Here is a 26,996-nt window from a genome sequence, read left to right as displayed (position 1 = left end):
TTGGAGTTGTAAGTTTTCACCTTCTTATCGTTTGCCTGGATCTTCTTTTTCCCCCGACTCAATTTGTTTTGTCAGTTCTTCGAGCAATCTTCAAGATTGCAGGATCGGTCCCCGATTCTTTCTCGTTCAATTTCTTCGAAATCGATTCAACCTTGTGGACAACCTCTTCTGACAGTTCGGGCTCGATCCTGCTCGGTGGGTGATTTTGGTTTTGGAGTTGGGCTATCGCTGCCTGTTGAGCCTACAACATTTCGAAGATCACCAGCAGGATGATCCCGCCATCTTCGCCGCAACGTGCACTTCGAGCGGCTGATCGAACATCCCCGCAGACGCTGCCCTCGGGATCGACAACCAAATTTGCGTTGAGGGCTACATGTGAACTGACGTTGATTGGATCTACAGCACGAATTCCATCGAGATTGACCGGGGATACGTCGTTTCCTAGAGCTATGTTAGCATTTTTGCCATGGTGGCCGAAATTGTTGCCGATGTGAAGGGGTGCTGACTGAGAGTTTGACATTTTAATCCTGGAATCAAAGATACTTCAAAGAACAAGTGAAAAATAGTGTGTGTTATGAAAGTCTGTACCAAGTAACCACTATTATCCTTAGCCCCACGGTGGACGCCAAACTGTTTACCCTAAAATAGGATAATAATTGAATTTATACGTAGTTTTAAGGGTATGTGATATAACTTGGTACAAATTAAGAGAATAGATTAATATTAAAATTAATGATAAGAAATTAAATGCAAACCACACAAATTGAATAGCATTGGCCTTAGATTTTCATCACCCTCGAGCCATGAAATGCCTCTTTTGATGTACGAACATAATAACAAGGTGATAAGAGCTAGAAAAACAGTAAATTGCTTTGTATTGCGTATTTCAAAATGATGTGTTTACAAATGATCAGACCCCATTTATATAGTAGGGGTGTCCTACTCTTGGTATAATTCTATAAAAGGTAAAAAAATCTTATGATTTGCTAATTACTTGGCCCCTCCTTGATACTTGCCGAGTTTTCTGTCTTGATCTACCACCGATCGCGGATACTTCGTCTTTTTGTTATTCGGCTTGGCAAATTTCGCACGATCTTGCATGGTCTCGATTTTGCTTGGTCCCGGGGCCGAACCTTAACCTATCATATTCTAGTCTCGATTAGTCATACAAGGGGCGAGCCCGGTTTTGACGGGATATTATCACTTTTAACCCACGCCAGAAACTATTTACATTCGGTGTGTGTGTGTGTGTGTGTGTGTGTGTGTGTGTGTGTGTGTGTGTGTGTGTGTGTGTGTATATATATATATATATATATATATATATATATATATATATATATATATATATATATATATATATATATATATATATTGTGAATTGTTAGATAAAAATATATGAATTACTCCTATAAATTCAAGAAAATAAATTTTTCACATTATTTGAAATTTTATAGATTTTTTGTAAAAATTTTATTAATTATTTGCATTTTTGTGCATTTTTAATTTTCATTGAAAATCAAAAATATTAAAAACATCAAGCATTTGCATTTAGGACTTATTTTACATTTTAGGTTAATTAGTAAGTTAGTCGCTTTATTAAAAAATGAAAATCACGAAAATTGGCTTACTTTTGCATTTTTAGCCTTTTAATTTTAAATTTGTAGTTTCCATTTTAATTTAGGAGTAATTATTTTTCAAAAGTGTTTTAGTAGTTGATCAGCTTAGTTTTTCCCAAATTAATTATTTTTAGGAGTTTTAATTTAAGTTTTAATTAATTAGTATAAAGAAAATTGAAAAAGAGAGAAGTGAAAAGGAAATAGGGCTGTTGATTGTGGCCCAAATGCTAAGGCCGATTTTTACATCAATCTGCCCCAGCCTTACCCGCCCTTCTCCATCCCACGACCCGTTACCCACCCATCCCACTTATAACACAAAAAACAAAAGAAAACCTAAATCCAAAGACCCAAACGGCGGAGAACACTGTTCTTCTTCTCCAACAAGCCTAAATCCGTGTCCAAACTCGCCAAATTTCAGGCGAGTGAGCCAAATTCACCCCACACACCCCTCATCTCACCACATCACCAAATATTCTAACAGTTTCTGACACCAAAGATCCCCCCTCCTCTCACTCGCCCGATTTTGAACCATATCACGCGATTGGAAGGTTCTGGAGAAAGTTCGTTGGATGAGTGTGAGGCGATAGATCGATTTCACTCAATCCAAGCCCCACATTCATCAGAGGTTCGTTTTCAAAAAGGGCTGATTCCGATTTTGAAAAGGGGGGAATTTTGGGGTAAAAAATCGAAAGGGAAAGGCTTAAGGATTTTTTTTTTGGGCTTCTCATTTTCTTCTCAGAAAGCTTCTTTGAAAATTGAAGAAAAATACAAAAACATTTAGAGTGTTCAATCTGATTTTGGGTTCCAAAAAGATGAAAATCAACTGAGATCTATTGAATATTCATGAGGTTCAAGTTCGTCGATTTCGTTTCTACTGGTGTCCTACTGAATTGCTACTGAACCTCGCTAGGATTTTGGAATCAAAAGGTGTATTCGATGATTCTGTAATTATTATAAAGAAAGTTTGCAATTTCAGGTTCGTTTTCTTCTCCTATGTGCCTTTGTTTTAAGGTGTTCTTAAGCTATGGGGTTTATTTCTAGAATGGCATTTTCTTTGATCAAATTTCATGTAGGATTCGAACTTGGAATTATCATTTAGTTTCAATTCGTATTCGAAAGTGATGCATTGTTTCTTGCTAATGAATCTCTTTACACTTGTGTGATGTGATTGAGTTCGTTCAGTCAGTAAGAGCTGGTTTGAGTGTTCGTCTTCTATTCCCTGTGTGCTGTAACTGTTATTTTGGGGTCGAGTTATCATTTTAGTCAAGATTTCGTCATTTTAAAATGAATGATTGCGTTCAGCTTTGTGATTGTATGGATTCCTGAAATGTGTCCCATTACTGTTAGTTTTAGGTCGACTAGTTCTCCTAATATTCGCAAAGTTTCCCTGTTATGGTTAGTTGGACTATTAACATAAAGCTGCTCTTATTTATTGAAACTCAGAGCTTGAATCATAGGTTTGCTTGATTCTGAACATGACAGTATGAGTATGAAGCATTGCATTTGAGGTGTTATTAGTTTCTGTTTGAATAGGCTCTCATGAGAAGAATTTTGGAGTCCTCTGTTCATTAGTTGATTAGCTTGAGGTATGCTAAAGTCTATCTTGTGTGCTTAATGTGATTTAGTGTATGAAGTTATCTTCATCATTTTAATGTTAATGACCGGTTAAGGTTCTAGTGTTTGAGGTTTTGTTGCTAAGATTATTGATGGAATAAATCAGACCCTTATCCATTTGAGTTTGGAAAAACAATTCTTGTTAATTATTTGGTGGTGACGCGAAGGTATAAGATTTGTGGTTAACATAATTCAGTTGGTTTTCCTACAACTTGCATCTGATTTTGTGTTTATCGCACATGTTTGTGAAGGTATCGAGTGTACGTTACTGCATTTAGTCGCATTTCCAATTTCCATATCTTCTGAATTTGGGCAGTTGTCAGAATTATTAGGCTATTTAACATTTGCTCTATTTTTCATTATTTAAGAAGCAAATCTGCCCAGTTCTTTTTAGTGCAAATTCCATACTTTTGGCTCGCGTTGGTTTTGATTAGCTGAGTAGTCTACATGTCTAGCTAAGGTTGTTTGATTTGGAAATTGTCTACCAGACCTGGTGCATTTATGCGCAATTTTCAGAAAGTGTTGTTTGTCTTCCTCTCTTTGAAATGAGTTTATGATGGATGATTTGATATCTTTTCTGTTAGGGGTTTGGTTATCGTCACCTTGATTTGGATAATCAATGTTAAGTATGTCGACACCCTAGCAGATTCTTTCTCTATTTGAAGTCAGCTGATTTGTACTTAGCTTTATTTGAAAGTGAAGTTTTCCAATTATATGTTTCCAAGTTGGTACACCTGATGAGTCCCTTAAAGGTTCCTTTGGTTCAAAAGACATTGTTTAAATTATAGTCATTAGCAGGCTTGAGCGCCATGATCTAAGGCGTCTTAGGAGTTGCAATGTCGATGTGCTTATCTACAAATGTGGAGTTTATTTTGTTGGTGTCTGTAGAGTTTGTAACTACTAGTATAAAAATACTGCCAAGCATGAAACAATGGTTTATTTGTGGAGAAATGTGTGATGCTTTGTTGAATTTTGTTTGATGAATCTCAGATTTCTTTTCTGCAAGCCAAGTTTGTCATTCAACTTCATTTTTTTCTATCCCCAACGTCTACTTTATTTTAATTCAATTTGTCTTCTTTCTCACTACTTGATTGTATAGACTTTACAAAGTTAAATAGGCTTGGTTTTATATATTAGGGACAGGTAAAATTGTTGGGATCCTTTACTATATGAACGTTGTTGTCCATGTTACAACTTTTTTTTTTATTTGTTGTTTTGGACTTTTGAACTTGAATTTCGTAGTTTGCTTTAGGCACGTAATTAAAGCATCACAATTACGGGTATGGTTCTCATGGTGTGATTGTGATACTTAATCCCTGATTAGTTCTAAATCTGAATATTCGTAGTTCCTTTAATTTAAGTGTGATTCCTTTGAAAGAAATTGAGGTGTGCCATTCATACATTTGAATCATATAGCCTATGGACCTTATATTTTATAACTTAGATACTAAAATAAATCTCGTAGTTGCTTTAGGTATGCAATTAAATTATTACAACTACGGGTACGGTTCCTGTGACGTGGTTGTGATACTTAGTTTTTTAAAAAAGATATAAGTAGGAGCATCTTTAATTTTCCTTTAAAAAAATATATGCAATCCTTTTATTTTAAAATAATTTGAGGTGTGCCATACACAAATAAAATCCATAATGCATGGCCCTCATATAAATACAAAAATTAGTATAAAAATGCCTTGAACTTTCGTAGTTTGCTTTAGGCGCGTTAATTGAATAATTGTCACGGATATGGGTACGGTTCTCGTGACGTAGTTGTGATGTTTAATTTCTAAAAATTGAGGGGTACATTTATGTGACCCGGCCCCAATTTAATCTTGTTAAAAAAATAAACATGTTATAGATCGTGGGTACGGTTCCCGTGACGTGATTCGCAATATGTAACACTAATTTATTAAAAGCGGTTTAAAAAGAATAAAATGCACATAGGTTTCAAAGATATTTTAAAATCAAATAAATAGGCCAATAATAACAGTTGAGCGACCGTGCTAATACCACGAAACCCGAAAATGCCTAACACCTTCTCCCGGGTTAACATAATTCCTTACCCGAATTTTTGTGTTCGCGGACCATACATAAGAGTCAAACTTCCTCGATTCGGAATATTAAACTGGTGACTTGGGACACCATAAATTATCCCAAGTGGGGACTCTGAATTTTAAATAAAATAATCCTATTTTGATTGTCACTTAAACTGGAAAAAACTCCCTTATATCCCTTCCGGTGGTAGTAAAAAGCAGGTGTGATAGCTTTGGCGACTCTGCTGGGGACTCGAACCCAGAATCTCTGGTTCAGGGTTCAAGAATTCGAGCTTAGAATAATTGTTATATTTGACTTTATTTATTGCCTGATTTATCTACATGTTTGGGTCTAATGTGCTAAATGTTGCTTTTTACCGCTTTGATATTATCTGAATTGTATATATAAACTGCTACGAAACCCCTCTCTTCTATCTTACGAGGAGTGCATGCTGGAGTGACTTCTTTCTGTTAGTGTCATATCCCAATTTAGAACGAGGTTCGGACAAGTTTCAAAGCCGGATGATCTTTTGGTTACCGGTACACTGCTCCCTCGGCTCGAGTTGTCTGCTCGGGTAAGCCAGGTCTAGAATAATACATCCAGGTTTTAAACTCGAATAACTCAGCCTCATGTCGGATCCTTAGTAGGAACGCTTTTTTGCATCATGTGCATTTGACTTTGGGGACTCAACATAGGGGTTGGGTCCATCTAGGACTGGTGTACCCGAAAATAAAAGACCTACCTGATGCATTTTATGTGCTATCTGTGCATTTAATTTGTTTCGGATTGCATGTTGACCGGCTTCTAGATTGAGTGAGGAAAACCACAAAAAAAACAAGTCGAGGTATGAGAGAGGATTTCACCCGTTTCCCAAAAATGATGCCCAAAATGTTCCAAAACTCTACCGATTTTTTGAAAAAAAAAGCATTTCTTGAAAAAAGAAGTTTCTTGAAAAGAGAAGAATTAGTCCAAAATGATTTTTGTTTTTTTGTCAAAACTAGTCGAACTACGCGGGTTTGATTCTCACCGAATGTGGGATACGTAGGCAACCCTTATCTGGTCCAGCACCACTTTTTGAAAATTTTGAAAACAATATATGAAGCGTCGCCATTTTGTCGTAAATAAAGTGGGTAATGCCGTTCTTTTCTAAATAGCCGAATGTCCCAACGGGACGCCGGAGGGTTGTTTTTGCAAGAATAGTCGCTCACTATGTTTTGTTAAATTTTGGCCACTTAGCGAGCACAGCCCCAAAGATTTCCATTTCAAAGTGTTGAAGGGCCGTATTCGCAAAAGTAGCCTTGACTTCTTGATTTTTGCAAAAATAACCCTTTTATCAGTTTTTCAAATGAGATTCACTTTGTGTGTAAACCAATCACCTTAATCAAAATGTGCAGAATGAGCACGAGTCAAAATTTACCAATGAAGGTCATGTCCAAGATTACGTTGGATCTACTCGATGTGGTGGGAAGATTTGGGTAAAGAAGGACGAGATATGGTCAACCTTTATTTGAGAGGGCTCACCGGATTGATGAAGATCAAGCGTAGAGGAGACATAATAAGGGCACTGGTAACATTTTGGTACCCAGCTCACAACGTCCTACACTTCTCAGATTTTGAACTCACACCTACCTTGGAAGAGATAGCGGGTTATATGGGAAGTACTAAAGGTCTAAGGCATAAGTATCTGGTCGCTCCAAGAACCGTTACCCCTCACAAGTTCCTGGATTTGCTAAAAATAAGTAGGGGGTCCAGTACGCAGATTTGGCGGTCTGATTTTCCACTCTACGCTTCATATACCAGAGGTACAAGCATGTAGGAGGATTTGACAACCCGGAGAGTGGGGTTTGTAGCAAAGGAAACTGAGCAAAATGGGATGAGCATAGGCGTTTCGCTTTTATGGTAGCTTTCTTAGGCCTCTAGTGTTTCACCGGAAGGATAAGAATATCGATCTGCGGGCGGCTGGAGTCATCAATGTCTTGATTACCAATGCTAAGAGCACCCTCACCCCTATGATAGTGTCTGAGATATACCAAGCTCTCACAGCTTGTAAAGCTGGGGCAGACTTTTTTGAGGGACGCAATTTGCTATTACAAATGTGGATGATTGAGCATCTATGTCACCACCCTCAGTATATGAGTTATGGCTCCATGGAGAAAATATGCATTGAAGAGTTCGACACAAGGATTTCAGGGTTCAATCTTCTAGAAGAGTTTGGAGATTGGGTATCCCGCCTTCGCTCCATCACTGCGGGGCAAATAGAGTGGACACTGGATTGGCTTCCTGTTGAAGAAATTGTGTATATGCCTGCCACCGGTCCTTACCTCCTCCTAATTGTTCTTCGAGGCATTCAGCCTTATGCTCCATACCAGGTGATGAGACAATTGGGAAGATGCCAGGTGACGCACCCAAATGAAGATCTTAGTGTTTATGCGGTCGAAGTCAGCTCCGACAGCCAATTTCATGAAGAAACAGTTCGGCATATTTGGAACGAGTGCCAGTATTTAACAACAAACACTCGTGTGCGTGACCTATCTAGAGGCATGGTCTCACTCGCCTATCTTGCTTGGTATAGGAAAAAGAACACCTCAAGGGCCAAACCTGAAAGACCAACCAAAAAGCCTCACATCCAGGAATTTGTTGAGGCGTCGCAAGAACAGTGGGCTTGGTTGGCCAAGGAGAATAAGTACAGGGCCACAATAGGCAAATTGGAAAAACAAGTACGGGGCCTTCAGTTTGAGAATGGTTTGCAAGCCGCCGCGGATGAGGGTGAAAAGAAAAAGCTAGCCAAAGAAAATGACGCCCTTCGAGCCCAAATTCAGGAAATGAAAATAGCAACCGAAAACCCCGCCAGAAATGCAAAAGATGAAAAGCTTATAAGTAACCTTTGGCAGAAAGTGGGTGAATATGGTTTTGATCTGAAAAGGGCCGAGGGCGAATTGTCAAGGGCTCGAACAAAATTGGCTAAGAATGCGGAGGAACGAGCGCGCTTGGTTCAACAGTTAAAAGAGAAATATGACAATGGAGTCGTGGGGTTGAAGAAAAATATCATCGTCCTTAAGAACAAAATGACCAAGCAGGCAAAAGATTTCAAAGTAGAAAGAGAACATTGTTATGCACTGATGTCGCATTTAGAAAAAGACCTATAGCAGCTTCAAGAACAAAATCATACAGCTGAACAAGTTTTGGGGGCCAGGTCTAAGTAGATTGGACGGTTGCTAAAAGAAAAGGGTATCATCAGGGAGAGGGTTAGAGCAATTGCTGACTACATCGTCATGAAGTGCCATGAATGTGAAGACATGACTAGAACCACCTTCTTTACTACGGTAATGACCTTTGTTCGCCAAATAATGAGTGATCTGGAGTGTCTTCAAGGGGATCTTACGCATAGGCCCGTGGAAAGAACGACTGATGTCCCACGAGCCCCTGGAGTAGTTGAGGCATTGATGTATTCATGATTTTCCTTCGAGTCTATATTTTCATTTTCTTTGTTGGAGTCTGTTAGTCTATTTTTGAGTTTGTATTTTCATCTTTCTATTAGAGTCTGTTAGTCCCCCTTTTCAAGTTTGTTAGTTTAAATTCTGTAGGATGAGTCGTCGTAATCAATTTTATGAAAAATTTGAAAAACCCAAAATGTTTTTATTTATTTATTCATTTATTTTACACTTATTCACAGAACTACGCTTGGTCTGATTCATGAGACGTCATGATACGTAGGCAATCCCCATAGGATTCGATCACAACCGTGAAATAATTAAAAAAAAGAAAAAAAAAGAAAACAAGAAAAACCGTGGGAACGAAATAATGGAAAAACAAGAGAGAAAAGTGAGAGAATAAAAGGATAAAAACAAGAGTCGAGCAGGGAAAAGCAGGAATGAAAAAAAAGAGGAAAAGAAATTGCAATTAGTGAAAGTTGGGATGACGCAAGCAGCCGTTCAAATGCATAATAGAAATGGTTAATTACTTAGGTGCATTGTATCCCCAACGTGCGGTTGCCTATCTGTTAAGACCTTAATCGCTAACAAGTTTTTTGGTGTCATCAAGTACAAGAAGGTGGTTAGTTTATTCGGCATTCTGGAAACTCACCCGTACAACACCAGGTCCAAAGACAAGTTGATCATGTCTAACCAAGAATTGGATGCAAGTGTTATTGATCCGTCAAGAGAGGAGGAGGAGTCTGATGTTAATCTGAAAGAGGAGTTGTATAAGTTGAAACACCATATGGAAGAGATGTACCAGGCGTGGGTAAAAGGGCATCCACCACCATCCTACCCCACTAACCCTGCTTTCCTCCCGCCGCTGGCTCAGTCCCAAGAACCTCCCACTGTTGATTCATCTCCAGACTTTCCCATTTACCACCACTACCAAGGCACCACTTCCCAGACTCCACAAGCTCCACCACTCAAACTAGTCTCGTACCCTCCTCCACCAGCCACCCCTGTCTTTGTGGCACCCCCACCCGCTACACTTCACCGATCCTCTAGTGAGCCTTTATTCGAGACCCAATATAACCAATATTATCCCTCAGAGTCTACTTTCAAGGCCCCAGAACCTTACTCCTACACTCCTCGTTTCGACCTCCCTGTTGAGACTAAGAAACCATCTAAAACCCCAGAACATGAGGAGACTAAGAAACCATCTAAGCGTGGCCTACAAAGATTTGTGTCTATTTCCTGATGTTCAGTTACCAGTGGGATTTAAGATGTCAAAGTTTGATTTGTATGATGGGCAAGGAGAGCCGGTGGCCCACTTGAGATGATTCTGTAGTAAAATGAGAGGATTCGGTGGGAAAGATGAGTTATTGATGGCATACTTTAGCTAGAGTCTGAGTGGCTCGGCACTGGAGTGGTACACTCGTCAGTATCACAACAGATGATATACCTGGGATGATTTGGCCCAAGAATTCGCCCGTCATTTCCAGTACAACATTAAGATTATTCCAGATCATTTGTCTTTATTGAGAAGAAACCTAGTGAAAGTTTCAAAGAATATGGTTTTCGCCGGAGAGAACAAGCGGCAAGAGTCAACCCTCCGATGGAGGTGAGTGAAATGGTGGAGTACTTTCTGCAGGCTTTGGAGCCCACTTACTTTGGCCATCTGCTATCGGCCATAGGCAAGTCATTCAATGAGGTAGTGAAGATGGGTGGCATGGTGGAAGAAGGGCTTAAATCAAGCAAAATCATGAGCTACTCGGCTATCAAAGCAACTACCCAAGCCATTCAGAATGGTACTGGGGGAGTGATTGGAAATAAGAACAAAGAAGATGTGGCAACAATTGATTTAGGATCATGGTTTGGACCCAGGGGCTCGTCACACCAATATACCCAGCCTCGACCCCATCACCGAACCTACACCCAACCCCCATATAATCCACCCCAATACTACTTCCCATCACCGGACCCTCACATTTCTGTCCACCACGCCCAAACATATACTCAACTTCATGCCTACACACAATGGCGTGCCCCAGCCCCACAAAACACCTACCCAGCTCCACAAAATGCTTACCCACCCCCACAAGCCTACCGAAACCCTGTTGGCCCAGGTTTCCGACCAAATCCAACATTCAAATACAAGAGGTTGTATCGGAAGAAAACTTTTATCCCGTTGGGGGAATCTTATGCCAACTTATTCCATAGATTGAGTTAGTTGGATATGCTGAGGCCAATTGAGTCGAAATTGCCAAACCCTCTTCCAAAGAACCTTGATTACTCTGTAAGCTGTGAATATTGTTCTGGTACTCCAGGTCATGATACAGAGAAGTGCTGGCACTTGAAAAATGTCATCCAGGAGCTCATTGACACAAACCGGATTGAAATCCAAACTCCAAAGGCACCCAACATCAACCAGAACCCACAACCATCCATCAGGAGACAAACATGATTGAGATATTACATAAGGGAGGGGAGACCAAGAAGCCTTCACAGACCGTCATGATGATTTGGTCCAGTGAGGTCAGGTTAGTCTAGAAACCAATGGTTGAAGGATCAGTGAACAAGTTGAGCATGACAAGTGGTAAACCATCTGTGGTAGCTTAGAAAAGATCCCCAAGTGATGTTATATCAAAGCAAGAAAAGTCTAAAGTGGTTGTGCCAGGAGTCGCCAACAAGCCTATCATAATTGTGGAGGGTGCCCATACAGATCCTGTCATCATCAAGCCTGTAACCCAGTTGCCGGTAATCAGCACCAAGGCCATCCCATGGAACTATGAACGGGTGATAGTGACCTATAAGGGAAAGGAAGTGAAAGAAGAAGTCAATAAGGCCCTGGGATTAACTCGTTCGGGGAGATGCTTTGCCCCGGAGAGTTAAGGAAAGCTAAAACATCCAGAGATAACCCAGTTCTAGTGAAGAAAGTAGTGACTGAAGAAGAGGCGGAGGAGTTTTTGAGGAAAATGAAGGTACAAGATTATTCCATCGTGGAGCAGTTGAGAAAGACGCCTGCTCAGATTTCATTGTTGTCATTGTTAATCCACTCAGATGAGCATCGGCAGGCCCTGATGAAAATTCTGAATGAGGCTCACGTTCTTGAAAAAATTTTAGTGAACCATCTGGAAAAGATCGCCAACAAAATATTTAAGGTGAATAGGGTCACCTTCTCTGATGATGAGTTTCCTGTGGAAGGTACCGAACACAACAGAGCTCTCTATCTTACGGTAAAATGTGAAGATTTTGTGGTTACCAGGGTATTAGTTAACAATGGGTCCAATGCAAACATCTGCCCACTCTTTACTCTGAACAAGTTGAAAGTTGATAATGAGAGGATTCACAAAAATAGCATATGTGTCCGAGGTTTTGATGGTGGAGGAAAAGACTCGGTCGGTGATATAGTGCTTGAGTTGACAATAGGACCGATGGAATTCACCATGGAATTCCAGGTGTTGGACGTGGCCGTCTCCTACAATTTGTTGTTAGGTCGCCCTTGGATTCATGCCGCTAAAGCAGTCCCATCCATTCTACACCAGATGGTCAAGTTTGAATACTGAAATGCTGAAAAATGGCTTCGTGCCCGGGAAAGGTCTGGGTGCATCTCTGTAGGGTATCATACAGCCAGTGTCCATCCCTGAGAATTTGAGTATGTTCGGTCTTGGATTCAAACCTACAGCGGCAGATGTGAAAAGGGCTAAAAGGTTGAAACAGAAGGCATGGGCACTTCCAAAGCCTGTTCCACGTCTCTCCAGGTCTTTTGTCAAGCCCGGTGCCAGGAAACGCCCAGTGACGACAGTTCCAAGTTCTGTGGTTGACATTGATGAGGAGTTAATTGAAAGGTTCCAGAGTTTGTTAGATGATGTGAACATGGTGGAAGTTGGAGAAGGTTCTAGCAAAGCGGACGTGCAGTTCGTCGGGCCAAATGCAAAGCTTAACAATTTGAAAGTTACTCCTCTCCCTACCAGGAAGGAGTCTTGGTAGTTTGTTTTGTTTTCCTTTCTATCTGGGTCATTCCAGGGTTTTGACCTAGATTTTTATTTTTCGCTTGTTGATGTACAAACCATGTTATCCTTTATTTTCAATGAAATGCAATTTCCCTTTTCTATCATTCCTGATAGTTTTATTTTTGTTTTTCTTTTCTTCTTTGTACAGTTCTTTTTATGTTGGTTTCAATAACATGACATGCATGAGGAATCTTCGACTCGGTCTTAAAATGCAATCTAATTCTGAAATAATAATCCAAGAAATAGAGTGTGATGATGAATCAGAATATGACGAGGACGAGGCCTTTGAAGAGATTAGTAAGGAATTAAGTCATTTTGAAGAAAAACCCAAGCCTAACCTGAATTATACAGAAGCGATCAATCTAGGGGATCCAGATAATGTCAGAGAAACTAAGATAAGCGTCCATCTCAAACCGCAAATCATGGAAGAGATAATTAAAGCATTGTTTGAGTATAAGGATATTTTTGCATGGTCGTATGATGACATGCCCGGCTTGAGTACCGATTTGGTGGTCCATAAATTGCTAATTGATCTAGCATTCCCTCCCATTAAGCAGAAGTTGAGAAAGTTCAAAACTGACATGAGTGTGAAGATTAAAGAAGAGGTGACAAAGCAGCTCGATGCAAAGGTCATTCGGGTCACGCGGTATCCCACATGGTTAGCCAATGTTGTGCTTGTGCCAAAGAAGGATGGTAAGACCAGAGTGTGTGTTGGCTACCGTGATATCAACAAGGCAAGTCCAAAGGACAATTTCCCACTACCAAATATCCATATTTTGATTGATATTGTGCCAAGCATGAGATTGGATCTTTTGTGGATTGCTATGCCGGGTATCATCAAATTTTAATGGACGAGGAAGATGCGAAAAAGACGACATTCATCACACCGTGGGGAATATACTGCTACTGGGTCATGCCTTTTGGTTTGAAAATGGTTGGGGCAACTTACATGAGGGCAATGACGACCATATTACACGATATGATACATAAGGAGATAGAGGTTTACGTGGATGATGTGATCATAAAGTCCAGGAAGCAGTCTGACCACATCAGAGATTTGAGAAAGTTTTTCCAGAGGCTCCGTAGTACAATCTTAAGCTCAATCCTGCAAAGCACGTATTTAGTGTTCCATCGGGGTAACTTTTGGGATTTATATTCAGCCGGTGGGGCATTGAATTGGATCCGTCAAAGATCAAAGCTATCCAGGAATTGCCATCGCCAAGGAACAAGACCGAAGTGATGAGTCTGTTAGGGAAGCTGAACTACATCAGCAGGTTTATTGCTCAGCTCACGATAACTTGTGAGCCTATCTTTAAGTTGTTGAAGAAGGATGTTGCGGTCAAGTGGACTGATGAGTGTCAAGAAGCATTTGATAAGATAAAGGGGTACTTGTCAAACCCACCTGTGTTGGTCCCGCCGGAACCAGGGAAACCTTTGATTCTTTATTTGACAGTCTTGGATAATTTGTTTGGGTGTGTATTGGGTCATCATGACATCACTGGCAGGAAAGAGCAAGCCATCTACTATCTTAGCAGGAAGTTCACATCTTATGAGGTTAAGTATACTCCCCTTGAAAGGACATGTTGCGCCCTGACGTGGGTAGCACAGAAGTTGAAACATTATTTGTCGTCCTATACCACTTACCTCATCTCCCTCCTGGATCCTTTAAAGTATATCTTTCAGAACCCATGCCCACGGGAAGGCTCGCAAAGTGGCAGATCTTGCTCATAGAGTTTGACATCGTATATGTGACTCAGACGGCGATGAAAGCCCAAGATTTGGCCGATCACTTGGCCGAGAACCCGGTAGACAAAGAATATGAACCTTTGAAGACTTATTTTCCTGATGAAGAGGTAATGCGCATTGATAAGGTCAAGAAGGAGGAAAAGCCCGATTGGAAACTCTTCTTTGATGGGGATGCTAACAAGAAAGGCATTGGGATAGGACCTGTACGCATTTCTAAAACAGGGCATCACTACCCTGTTACGGATCATCTTCGTTTTTATTGTACCAACAACATGGATGAGTACGAGGCATGAATTTTGGGTTTAAGGATAGTTGTAGACATGGGAATCCAGGAAGTCTTGGTCTTGGGACACTTGGACCTTCTGGTACACTAGATTCAAGGAGAATGGTAGACGGGGGATTTAAAGCTTATACCGTATCGACAATGTCTGCATGATCTTTGTCAACGATTTCGATCTATAGAATTCAGGCACATTCCAAGGATCCATAATGAGGTGGAAATGCCTTGGCTACCTTGGCGTCGATGTTGCACCATCCGGACAAAGCTTATGTTGACCCTCTGCATATTCAAGTTCGTGATCAGCATGCCTACTGTAATGTGGTTGAAGAAGAACTTGATGGTGAACCATGGTTTCATGACATCAGGGAGTATATCAGGATGAGGGTGTATCCAGTACAAGCCACAGGTGATCAAAAGAGAACAATTCGTCGTTTGGCAAGTGGATTTTTCTTTAGTGGGGGAGTTTTGTACAAAAGAACTCCAGATCTTGGGTTGTTAAGATGCATAGATTCTAGACAGGCCACAGCTATCATGACCGAAGTACATTCCGGAGTTTGCGGACCGCATATGAGTGGGTATGTTCTGGAAAGAAAATTCTCCGAGCAGGTTATTATTGGCTCACCATGGACAGGGATTGCATCAGTTTTGTGCGCAAGTGTCATCAATGTCAAGTACACGGAGATTTGATTCATTTTCCACCATCTGAATTGCACACAATGTCTGCACCATGGACCTTTGTTGCTTGGGGTATGGATGTCATCGGACCAATTAAGACAGCAACATCCAATGGACACAGGTTCATTCTGGTGGCTATTGACTATTTCACTAAGCGGGTTGAAGCTAAAACTTTCAAGTCTGTGACCAAGAAGGCAATGGTCGATTTTGTTCATTCAAATATCATTTGTCGGTTCGGAATCCCAAAGTGATCATCATAGATAATGGGGATAATCTTAACAGTCATCTAATGAAAGAAGTGTGTCAACAGTTTAAGATCACGCATCACAATTCCACCCTGTATCGCCCCAAGGTGAATGGAGCAGTCGAGGCAGCCAACAAGAACATAAATAAGATACTTCGGAAAATGGTGCAAGGTTCCAGGCAATGGCATGAGAAGTTGCCCTTTGTGTTGTTGGGTTATCGCACTATTGTTTTCACTTCAGTAGGTGCAACTCCTTATTTGTTGGTATAGAGCACTGAAGCAGTGATACCCGCAGAAGTTGAAATTTCATCCCTTATGATTGTTGCTGAAGCCGAAATTGATGATGATGAGTTGGTCAAAACCCATCTGGAGCAATTGAGTTTGACTGATGAGAAAAGATTGGCAGCAGTATGTCATGGCCAGTTGTATCAAAAGAGAATGGCAAGAGCATACAACAAGAAGGTGTGTCCCCGAAAATTTGAAGTGGGTCAGCAAGTATTGAAACGCATCCTGACACATCAGGCTGAAGCAAAAGGCAAGTTCGCCCCAAATTGGTAGGGGCCGTTCATTGTAACGAGAGTGTTCTCCAATGGTGCTTTGTACTTAACAGATATAGAAGGCAAATGTGTAGATATGGCTATCAATTCTGATGCAGTCAAAAGATATTATGTATGATTTCTTTGGTTTAAATTGTGTTTGTTTGTACTTGGCATGTTTTGAAGATTGGAATAACGAAGGCATTTTGTTCTGTTATCTAAATACTTTATCCTTTGTTACCCCTTTGAGCCTTATTTATTTCCTTTCATACCCCTCTTTTGGAATTAGTAGCAAAGTTCAGAAACACGAGCGCAAAATGTAAGTAAAGAAGAAAAAGAGAAAAGAGAAGAGAAAAGAAAAGGAAAGAATGGAAAAAGAATGAAAAGAAAGAAAAAAGAGAAAAGAAAAGAAGGGAAAAAAGAGAGAAGAAAGAAGAAAAAAGAAAGGAAAGAAAAAGGAAAAAGAAAAGAGAAAAATCACAACAACAAAGTAATTCCTATGTCATGAACTACGTTCGACCAGATTCCTTTTAAGGATACGTAGGCAGCCTCACGGTTCTGTCCTATCAAAGCAAAAATCCAGAAGTCCCCAAGCAAAGAAACTGGGGCAGAAAATTGTGGTTGTTGTAAGAAATTTGATTCCAAGAGTTGTATTGCTTTTAAACCCATTCAAGTTGTTTTGTGCCTTTTGATATCCATTCTTTCTAACCCTATCCAAAAGCCCACGTTACGGTCCAAACAAAGACCTTCCGATCAGTCTTCGAGAGATGCCAAGTCGAGCAAGCAGAGCTGATTCATAACAGGGGCAACACTCCGGTCTAAGCAGGAAAAATGAAAAAATGAGAGAGTCTTATTGGTGAAAACTCTCACGGGCACCGTAAGGCGATAAAAAGCTGAGAGACATAAAAATGAGAGAGTCTTATTAGTGAAAACCCTCACGGGCACCATAAGGTGACAGTGAGTTGGGAGATGAACAAAAGAGAGAGGTTTGTTGGTGAAAACCCTTCAGGTCACCGCAGGCCAAACAGAGTCAGTGATTTGGTGAAGAAATTGGGTTTTAGAGATCTCAGGGCATAAAGTATGACAACTGAAATATGATTGGTTGAATAGGTTGGGCTGATTGATCCGAAATGCATGTCATGATCATTGGTGCCAGCTGTTCCACTCAGATAAGTCTCTTTTCCTTTTTCCCCTTTCAAACAGTCATCCAGTTTTGCATTTTCTTTATTCCTAACTCTCAAAGTCATTGCATTTCATTTCTTCTGGGTGTGTTTCTCTAAGGTTTTCCAATGTCAGCTTTGTTTAAGCAAGTAAGAAAGGATTTCAAGGCTTACTACCAACTTCAATTGCACAAAGCAAAGTGCGGCCAAAGCATACCAGAGATAGCATGATGTAAAGTGGGAAATAAGGTGTCAGTGAAAGTTCCATTGGTCAAATGGCTTAGTAACCTTGTGGGAGATACAGAGGTTCAAGTAGAAGTGTTAGAAATGTAAAACAACGGTTTGGGTGTAGAGCACTCGGGTCATCCAGGGTCCTGCGGTTGAGGATCAGTCGGAAAGTCAAACAACTCTTAGCCAGTTAAAGGTAGCCAGTCAAAGCAAAGCACGGTAGCGGAAGAACCACCTTGAGCAATAATGCCACAAACTAACCACAAAATTTTTAAAACTAACAAGATTTTTCTTTAATTGAAATAGGGGCAGGAAATTTCATTTGTTTTGGAGAAACCCTCCATAAGTAAAAGCAAGTACCGGACAGGTTCGACCGTAAATTCTCAGGACCCTCCTGGACAATGGGACCTAGTTTTATAATTCAAAACATTCATGAGTAACAAGATCTAGCATAAGCTCTACTTTGTGAGAATATAGTTGGTTTTGAAATTTTCATTCTTAGGGCGAGACTCAATTGGAAATTTTCAGGACCCTCCTAAATAATGGGACTTAGCTTTAAGACCTCCATTAGATAACAAGATATAGCGTAAGTTCTGCTGTAGGAAAGTATAATTTAGCCTTAAAGTTGTCACTCTTAAGATGAGATTTGATTTTGATTTTCGGGACCCTTCTGGATAATGGGATGTTGTTTTAAGACCTTCATAGATAACAAGATTTAGCGGAAGTCATACCTTTAGAAAATATAATTTAGCTTTAAAATTGTCATTTTACTAGAAGTTTTCAGGACCCTCCTAGATAATGGGATCTAACTTTCAAATTCTTAGAGATATTTGGTAACATGATTCAATTAACACTCACCGATGTGCCCTTCTACCAAATTGGGGCATGAAATTTTCTTCGTTTTGCCTATTCTGTTGGAATCAGGCGCCCACCTGGAGAGCAAGGGAGAACAACACGAGTGTCAAGGATAGCAAGCAGTTCAAGTTCAAGCAATCAGGCACCCACTTGGAGAAACAAGGGAAGACAGTTCAAAGGAAAAGCAGTGGCAAGAGGAAGTAGTTCAAGCTCAGCAATCAGGAGCCCACCTGGAGAACAAAGGGAAAACAAATCAAGTTCCGAGGAAAAGCAGTTAAAGTTTTGGCAATCAGGAGTCCACCTGGAGATCAAAGGGAAAAACAATTCAAGTGTTGGTAATCAGGAGTTCACCTGGAGAACAAAGGGAAAGCAATTTAAGTGTTGGTAATCAGGAGCTCACCTGGAGAACAAAAGAAAAGCAATTTGAGTGTTGGTAATCAGTAGCCCACCTGGAGAACAAAGGAAAAACAATTCAAGTATTGGTAATCAGGAGCCCACCTGGAGAACAAAGGGAAAGCAATTGGTAATTAGGAGCCCACCTGGAGAATAAAGGGAAAGCAATTCGAGTGTTGGTAATCAGGATCCTACCTGGAGAACAAAGGGAAAGCAATTCAAGTGTTGGTAATCAGGAGCACAACTAGAGAACAAAGGGAGAGCGGTTCAAGTTTTGGAAATCAGGCATCCACCTGGAGAACAAAGGGAGAGCAATTCAAGTGTTAAAATTAGGATCCCACCTGGAGAACAAAGGAAAACAGATCAAGTCTCAAGGAAAAACAGTGCAAATGTTGGTAATCAGTCACCCACCTGGAGAACAAAGGAAAAACAATTCAAGTTTCAGAGAAAAGGAATACAATTCAAGTTCAGCAATCAGGCGCCCACATGGAAAACAAAGGGAAAACGAGGCGAGTTTCGGAAGGAAAGGAAGATAATTCAAAGTTCAACAATCAGGTGCCCGCCTGGAGAACAAAGGGAAAGCACCTTAGAATACAATTCAAGTCAGCACCAAAGGAATTTCACTGGGAGAGTGCAAGTCAACGGAGCAGCAGAAATTGCAAGATCAAGTTTGAAGATGTATAGATAGGATTCTTTTAATTCATAAATCATAGTTTAGTCTAGCTTCTTTTATTTTGTCTTGGTGTAATAAGGGGTTCAGCAAGCAGTAGCAGCAGCAGCGATAGTGAAATCGCAACTTCCTAGTAGTCCCAGCTACCAAAACTTTCCGAACTACACTGACCTGATTCCTTTATAGCCAAGAATATGTAGGCAACCTCGAAAGTAGGGTGCGGTCAAATCTTTCAAAAATGCTTCCCGCGGAGTATTCAAACGGGCAAAAATCGCTCGTATCCGCTCACTTTATCTTCGCACGAAAACTCTTCGTGTTTCCGAGCAAAGAGGGACAGCTGTGAGCACGTGACTTTTTCCCTATATGAAGTACTCCTATAAATTCAAGAAAATAAATTTTTCACATTATTTGCAATTTTATAGATTTTTTTGTAGAAATTTTATTAATTATTTGCATTTTTGTGCATTTTTAATTTCCATTGAAAATCAAAAATACCAAAAATATCATGCATTTGCATTTAGGACTTATTTTATATTTTAGGTTAATTAGTAAGGTAGTCATTTTATTAAAAATAAAAATCACGAAAATTGGCTTACTTTTGCATTTTTAGCCTTTTAATTTAAATTTGTAGTTTCCCTTTTAATTTAGGAGTAATTATTTTTCAAAAATATTTTAGTAGTTGATCAGCTTAGTTTTTCCCAAATTAATTATTTTTAGGAGTTTTAATTTAAGTTTTAATTAATTAGTATAAGGAAAGAAAATTGAAAAAGAGAGAAGTGAAAAGGAAATAGGGCTGTTGATTGTGGCTCAAATGCTAAGGCCCGATTTTTACATCAATCCGCCCCAGCCTTACCTGCCCCTCTCCAGCCCACGATCTGTTACCCACCCATCCCACTTATAACACAAAAAACAAAAGAAAACCTAAATCCAAAGACCCAAACGGCGGAGAACACCATTCTTCTTCTCCGACAAGCCTAAACCCGTGTCCAAACTCGCCAAATTTCAGGCGAGTGAGCCAAATTCACCTCACGCACCCCCATCTCACCACGTCACCAAATATTCTAATGGTTTCTGACACCAAAGATTCCCCATCCTCTCACTCGCCCGATTTTCAATGATATCACGCAATTGGAAGGTTCTGGAGAACGTTCGTTGGATGAGTGTGAGGCGTTGGATCGATTTCACTCAATCCAAGCCCCACATTCATCAGAGGTTCGTTTTCAGAAACGGCCGATTCCGATTTTGTAAAAGGGGAGAATTTTGGGGTAAAAAAAATCGGAAGGGAAAGGTTTAAGGATTTTTTTTTTGGGCTTCTCATTTTCTTCTTGGAAAGCTTCTTTGAAAATTGAAAAAAAATTCAAAAATATTTAGAGTGTTCAATCTGATTTTGGGTTCCAAAAAGATGAAAATTAACTGAGGTCTATTGAATATTTATAAGGTTCAATTTCGTCGATTTCGTTTCTACTGATTTGCTGCTGAACCTTGCTAGGATTTTGGAATCAAAAGGTGTATTTGCTGATTCTGTAATTATTATAAAGAAAGTTTGCAATTTCAGGTTCGATTTCTTCTCCTATGTACCTCTGTTTTAAGGTGTTCTTAAGTTATGGGGTTTGTTTGTAGAATGGCATTTTCTTTGATTAAATTTCATGTAGGAGTCGAACTTGGAATTATCATTTAGTTTTGATTCATATTCGAAAGTGATGTTTGATACATTGTTTCTTGCTGATGAATCGCTTTTCACTGGTGTAATGTGCTTGAGTACGTTCAGTCAGTAAGAGCTGGTTTAAGTGTTCGTCTTCTATTTCCTGTGTGTTGTAACTGTTATTTTGTGGTCGAGTTATCATTTGAGTCAAGATTTCATCGTTTTAAAATGAACGATTCCGTTCAGCTTTGTGATTGTATGGAATCCTGAAGGGTGTCACATTACTGTTAGTTTTAGGTCGACTAGTTCTCCTAATATTCGCAAAGTTTCCCTGTTATGGTTAGTTGGTATGTTAATGTAAAGCTGCTCTTGTTTGTTGAAACGTGGAGGTTGAATCATAGGTTTACTTGATTCTGAACATGACAGTATGAGTATGAAGCATTGCATTTGAAGTGTTATTAGTTTCTGTTTGAATAGGCTCTCATGAGAAGAATTTTGGAGTCCTCTTTTCATTAGTAAAATAGCTTGAGGTATGCTAAAGTCTATCTTGTGTGCTTAAAGTGATTTAGTGTTTGAAGTTGTCCTCATCATTTTAATGTTAATGACCTATTAAGGTTCTAGTGTTTGATCGTTCTGTTGCTAAGATCATTGATGGAATAAATCAGACCCTTATCCATTTGAGTTTGGAAACAAATTTCTTGTTAATTGTTTGGTGTTGACGCGAAGGTATAAGATCTGTGGTTAACACAATTCAATTGGTTTTCCTACAACTTGCATGTGATTCTGTGTTCATCGCACATGTTTGTGAAGGTATCGAGTGTACGTTACTGCATTTAGTCGCATTTCCAATGTCCTTATCTTCTAAATTTAGGCAGTTGTCAGAATTATTAGGCTATTTAACATATGCTCTGTTTTGCATTATTTAAGAAGCAAATCTACCCAGTTCTTTTTCGTGCAAATTCCGTACTTTTGGTTCGCGTTGGTTTTGATTAGCTGGGTAGTCTACATGTCTAGCTAAGGTTGTTTGATTTGGCAATTGTCAACCAGACCTGGTGCATTCATGTGCAATTTTTAAAAAGTGTTGTTTGTCTTCCTCTCTTTGAAATGAGTTTATGATGTACGATTTGATATCTTTTCTGTTAGGGGTTTGGTTATCGTCACCTTGATTTGGATTAATCAATGTTAAGTATATCGACACCCTAGTAGTTTATTTCTCTATTTGAAGTCAGCTGATTTGTACTTAGCTTTATTTGAAAGTGAAGTTTTTCAATTATATGTTTCCAAGTTGGTACACCTGATGAGTCCCTTAAAGGTTTCTTTGGTTCAAAAGACATTGTTTAAATTATAGCCATTAGCATGCTTGAGCGCCATGATCTGAGGCGTCTTAGGAGCTGCAATGTCGATGTGCTTATCTGCAAATGTGGAGTTTGTTTTGTTGGTGCCTGTAGAGTTTGTAACTACTAGTATTAAAATACTTCCAAACATGAAACAATGGTTTGTTTGTGGAGAAATGTGTGATGCTTCGTTGAATGTTGTCTGATGAATCTCAGATTTCTTTTCTGGAAGCCAAGTTTGTCATTCGACTTTGTTTTTTTTCTGTCCCCAACGTCTACTTTATTTTAATTTAATTTGTCTGCTTTCTCACTACTTGATTGTATAGACTTTACAATGTTAAATAGGCTTGATTTTATATATTAGGGACAGGCAAAATTGTTGGGACCTTTTACTATATGAACGTTGTTGTCCATGTTACAACCTTTTTTTTATTTGTTGTTTTGGACCTTTGAACTTGAATTTCATAGTTTGCTTTAGGCACGTAACTAAAGCATCACAATTACGGGTATGGTTCTCATGACGTGGTTGTGATACTTAAACCCTGATTAGTTCTAAATCTGAATATCCGTAGTTCCTTTAATTTAAGTGTGATTCCTTTGAAAGAAATTGAGGTGTGTCATTCATACATTTGAATCATATAGCCTATGGCCCTCATATTTTATAACTTAGATACTAAAATAAATCTCGTAGTTGTTTGAGGCACGCAATTAAATTATTACAACTACGGGTACGATTCATGTGACGTGGTTGTGATACTTAGTTTTTTAAATAAGATATAAGTAGGAGCATCTTTAATTTGCCTTAAAAAAATATATGCAGTCCTTTTCTTTTAAAATAATTTGAGGTGGGCCATACACAAATAATATCCATAATGTATGGCCCTCACATAAATACAAAAATTAGTATAAAAAATGCCTTGAACTTTCGTAGTTTGCTTTAGGCACATTAATTGAATAATTGTCATGGCTACGGGTACGGTTCTCGTGACGTAGTCGTGATGTTTAATTTCTAAAAATCCGGGGGTACATTTATGTGACCCGGCCCCCATTTAATCTTGTTAATAAAATAAACATGTTGTAAATCGTGGGTACAGTTCCCGTGACATGATTCGCAATATGTAACACTAATTTATTAAAAGCGGTTTAAAAAGAATAAAATGCACATAGGTTTCAAAGATGTTTTAGAATCAAATAAATAGGCCAATAATAACAGTTGAGCGACCGTGCTAAAATTACGGAACCCGGGAATGCCTAACACCTTCTCCCGGGTTAACAAAATTTCTTACCCGGATTTCTGTGTTCGCGGACCATACATAAGAGTCAAACTTCCTCGATTCGGGATATTAAACCGGTGACTTGCGACACCATAAATCATTCCAAGTGGCCACTCTGAATTTTAAATAAAATAATCATGTTTCGATTGTCACTTAAATTGGAAAAAACTCTCTTATACCCTTTCCGATGGTAGTAAAAAGGAGGTGTGATATATACATACATATATATATATATATACATATATATATATATATATATATATATATATACATATATATATATATATATATATATATATATATATATATATATATATATTATTTTGAGAGTGATTATACAATATCATTTTTTTCAATAAATACATGTTCCATATGTGCGGTGAAATCCCGACAATGGTAGCGGAGAGCTGAGGCGTGAGTTTTAGACCAGGTATAACAATCCAATCCCTCTTTTTGAGTTACGGTGTTGCATTTTATATTTTGAAATTTCTCATAGGTTTATATGATATTTTGGGACTTTTTGCTATGTTATGAAATTTTAGCAACTTTCTTGGATTTTGACAAGATGCTCTTGACCTAGAGATCCTAAAAGGTGTATATTCGACCTACAATTCAGTGTAATGATTGTCTACATTAGTATTGAGATTATACTAGATTTTTACGACATTTGAACCATGAAAACATCAGATTCAAGAGCTAAAATTGGGTATTTTTGATCCAAGTCCTAAAAGAGGAAATCGGACATTTGGACTGTAAATGATATCAGAATGAGAATCTTATTATAGATTTGGAATCATTGGCTAATGCATAACTTATTTATGAAACTTATTTCAATATTTGTTTAGTTGACCCGAGGGTTAGCTTTTGAATTGGTCAACCGTTGACTTTGACTTCAGAGCGTCCTAAAATTCAGGTGCATTTTGCTTAAATTAAGGGAATTGGACGGCATCTTTGTTGACTTGGATGTTTCAACTTAAGTAAAGATTTGTCATTTAGACGCAAGTGAAACTTTAACTCTTGGATTACTTATATTTCTTAAAAGGCATGTTATTTGTGATGTGTATATGCGTTTGGGGACATCCGATGAAAAAAATGCTTTTATGATACCTTCAATAACGTATGATATTTGAGATATTTATTTAGTAGTTCGCATTTATAATCATATGCATAGCATCATTTACAGCTTGGGCATATTATGCCACCTCAGTTATTGCATTTTTATATTATTAAGTGCTTACCGGGTAAAATATGTGGTTGATGCGTCTGCGCTAGGCATGTAAGAACAGGAAACTAGTGCTCCGGAGATTGGTAAGACATAGGAATGTTCAAAACTGAACTGAAACCGTAACCGAATCGATGGCTTATTGTCTTGATGGTATTGGATTATAAGGGTAATGAATGGTGAGCGGATTGAAATTTTATAATTAATGGTTCAGCTTTTTGGGGGCGAATTACTCAATTTTTTTATCGAGTAAACTGTTAATCCATTATGAATTTTTATATTTTGGCATATATTGTAGCACATTAAAGTTAGGCAGAGCTGTAGTAAGATGGATGAAGCTAGTTTTCATCATGTTTATGTTGGATTATGGGTTCGTAGGTCGCTCCATGTGGGTTGACCCGACCCGATTAGGAGAGATAAGTGAGAGAGGTTAAGGGAAGTTACCATAAAATCACAAACTCCCAATAAAGTGAACGGCAAAAGGGGAGTGATGGATTATCTTCCTTAACCGCTATTTACTCTGCCTAATTATGTTATAGAGAAAACACAAAACTTTTTTAAGCGTTGTAATTTTCTCTCTGACTAATCCTTTCTGCAGAAAAAACACACACAAGTTAGAACATCTAATTGGTGGAAGATTAACTTTATTTCCTAGTGATTCAAAGGTTGATTTGGGGCAATTCCTTTGGTGGTGAGTTCAACGGTTTCCGCTGCGTTAATAAGATACACAACTCGTTGTTCTCGCCCCTCATTTTTAATCTACAACGGTATCAGATCATACGTTGTTTACCCCTAGTTGCTGCCACCATGATATATACTTCGTTACCGATAATCTTTGTTTGGTGTAGGCGCATATAATTTTTTTGTGCGCCGCAAACTGGATAACCTAATCAAGTTTTACTGTAGAAAACAAAAAGATTGATGTTAAATACTTTCTTGAGATTGCTGACTAAAAAAGAAAACAAGAGAATTATAGTTTTTTGATATGTATAGTTGTTCTATAGAAAATAGATTTGTCAGAATGATATTCTTTTATAAACAAAGTATGTCATGTAGTAGAAAGTTTCTACATATCAATTTAATGATGACTGTGTCATGAGCATATTAAAAGACATATGTTGGTTCCATGAATTCACTAAACTGTCTCTTTGTTATAATACACGACACAATAATGCTTTCACATTTTTTTTTGGAGGCGTTTGGATATGGCCTATAGAATTTTGACCATAATTAGTTTGGTCAGAGAAGTGTCGTTGGATATAAACAATTCTTTTTTCAAATGGCCATACTTTATTTGAAGTGCTATGGAGTTCAATTACGTAAGGAACAATGGTTAACTTAAATAAGTTTCCTTAGTGACTTTTCCTTTGTGTAGATCATGGACTAATATAAATTGGCCTTAACATAACTTAATATCTCCTTAATATAAAAAATTTGTTTAGCCCTAATCCCTTACATTGATATTCTTCTACGAGTTATTGTGACATATGTTATCATATTGAATGGTTGTAGTCATTCTTATTGTTTCCTTAGTCCTATTTCAAATATGGCCAGGTCGAATTACTCCAAGTGGGAGTTCTCGAAGTCAAGAAAGGGGACAACGTAGAAGGATACATCGTCGCGGGACTTATTTCTATAATGATTCAGACTCGGAGCCTGAAGTCATCAGGAATGTCCAAAGGGTGAGGCAAAATGAGTCAAGGGATCAAAGGGCTTAACGAAGGGAAGGAGAAAAGAAATTTAGGGAATTTAAAATGGACCCTGATGTTTTCTTTCCTGAACGTGTACACTTTTTTCAGTTAAAAATAGCTGAATTGGCAAATTACGTAGAAATTACTGATTGGGAAGCATTAGCTATTTTAGCGAACTCTCTTTGAGAATCTTGGGGTGAAATTTTAACTGAGATTTATCATGATGTTTGGCCTAGTGCACCTTTTAGCGTATATGTGCAAGAGTTAGTATTCGATTGGTACATGGATGTCCTAGCAAACATGTAAATTGTTATTCTATGTTTTTTTTTAATGAAATTTAAATTATGTTATTTGTC

General features: G+C 38.7%; 1 protein-coding gene across 6 annotated transcripts; it reads left to right on the top strand.

The window, feature by feature from the left end:
• Window positions 1–1,865: 1,865 nt before the first annotated feature.
• On the top strand, window positions 1,866–26,996 carry LOC107804039 (uncharacterized). 6 transcript variants are annotated; one of them, XR_012710292.1, is made up of 4 exons: window positions 1,892–2,592; window positions 6,656–21,032; window positions 25,548–25,640; window positions 26,504–26,996. XR_012710292.1 is itself a non-coding variant. In XM_075254674.1 (2 exons), the coding sequence occupies exon 2, from the start codon at window positions 7,271–7,273 to the stop codon at window positions 8,405–8,407; it is 1,137 nt and encodes a 378-aa protein (XP_075110775.1). In that variant the 5' UTR covers window positions 1,892–2,592; window positions 6,656–7,270; the 3' UTR covers window positions 8,408–21,038. The 6 variants fall into 6 exon arrangements, 1 of the variants encoding a protein (XP_075110775.1); XR_012710291.1 differs by lacking the exon at window positions 25,548–25,640; XR_012710293.1 differs by lacking the exon at window positions 25,548–25,640 and having other exon boundaries at window positions 26,483–26,996.

This window comes from Nicotiana tabacum, chromosome 1, assembly GCF_000715075.1.
Source record: "Nicotiana tabacum cultivar K326 chromosome 1, ASM71507v2, whole genome shotgun sequence".
NCBI lineage: Eukaryota > Viridiplantae > Streptophyta > Magnoliopsida > Solanales > Solanaceae > Nicotiana > Nicotiana tabacum.
This window is presented reverse-complemented; position numbering and strand designations above follow the sequence as displayed.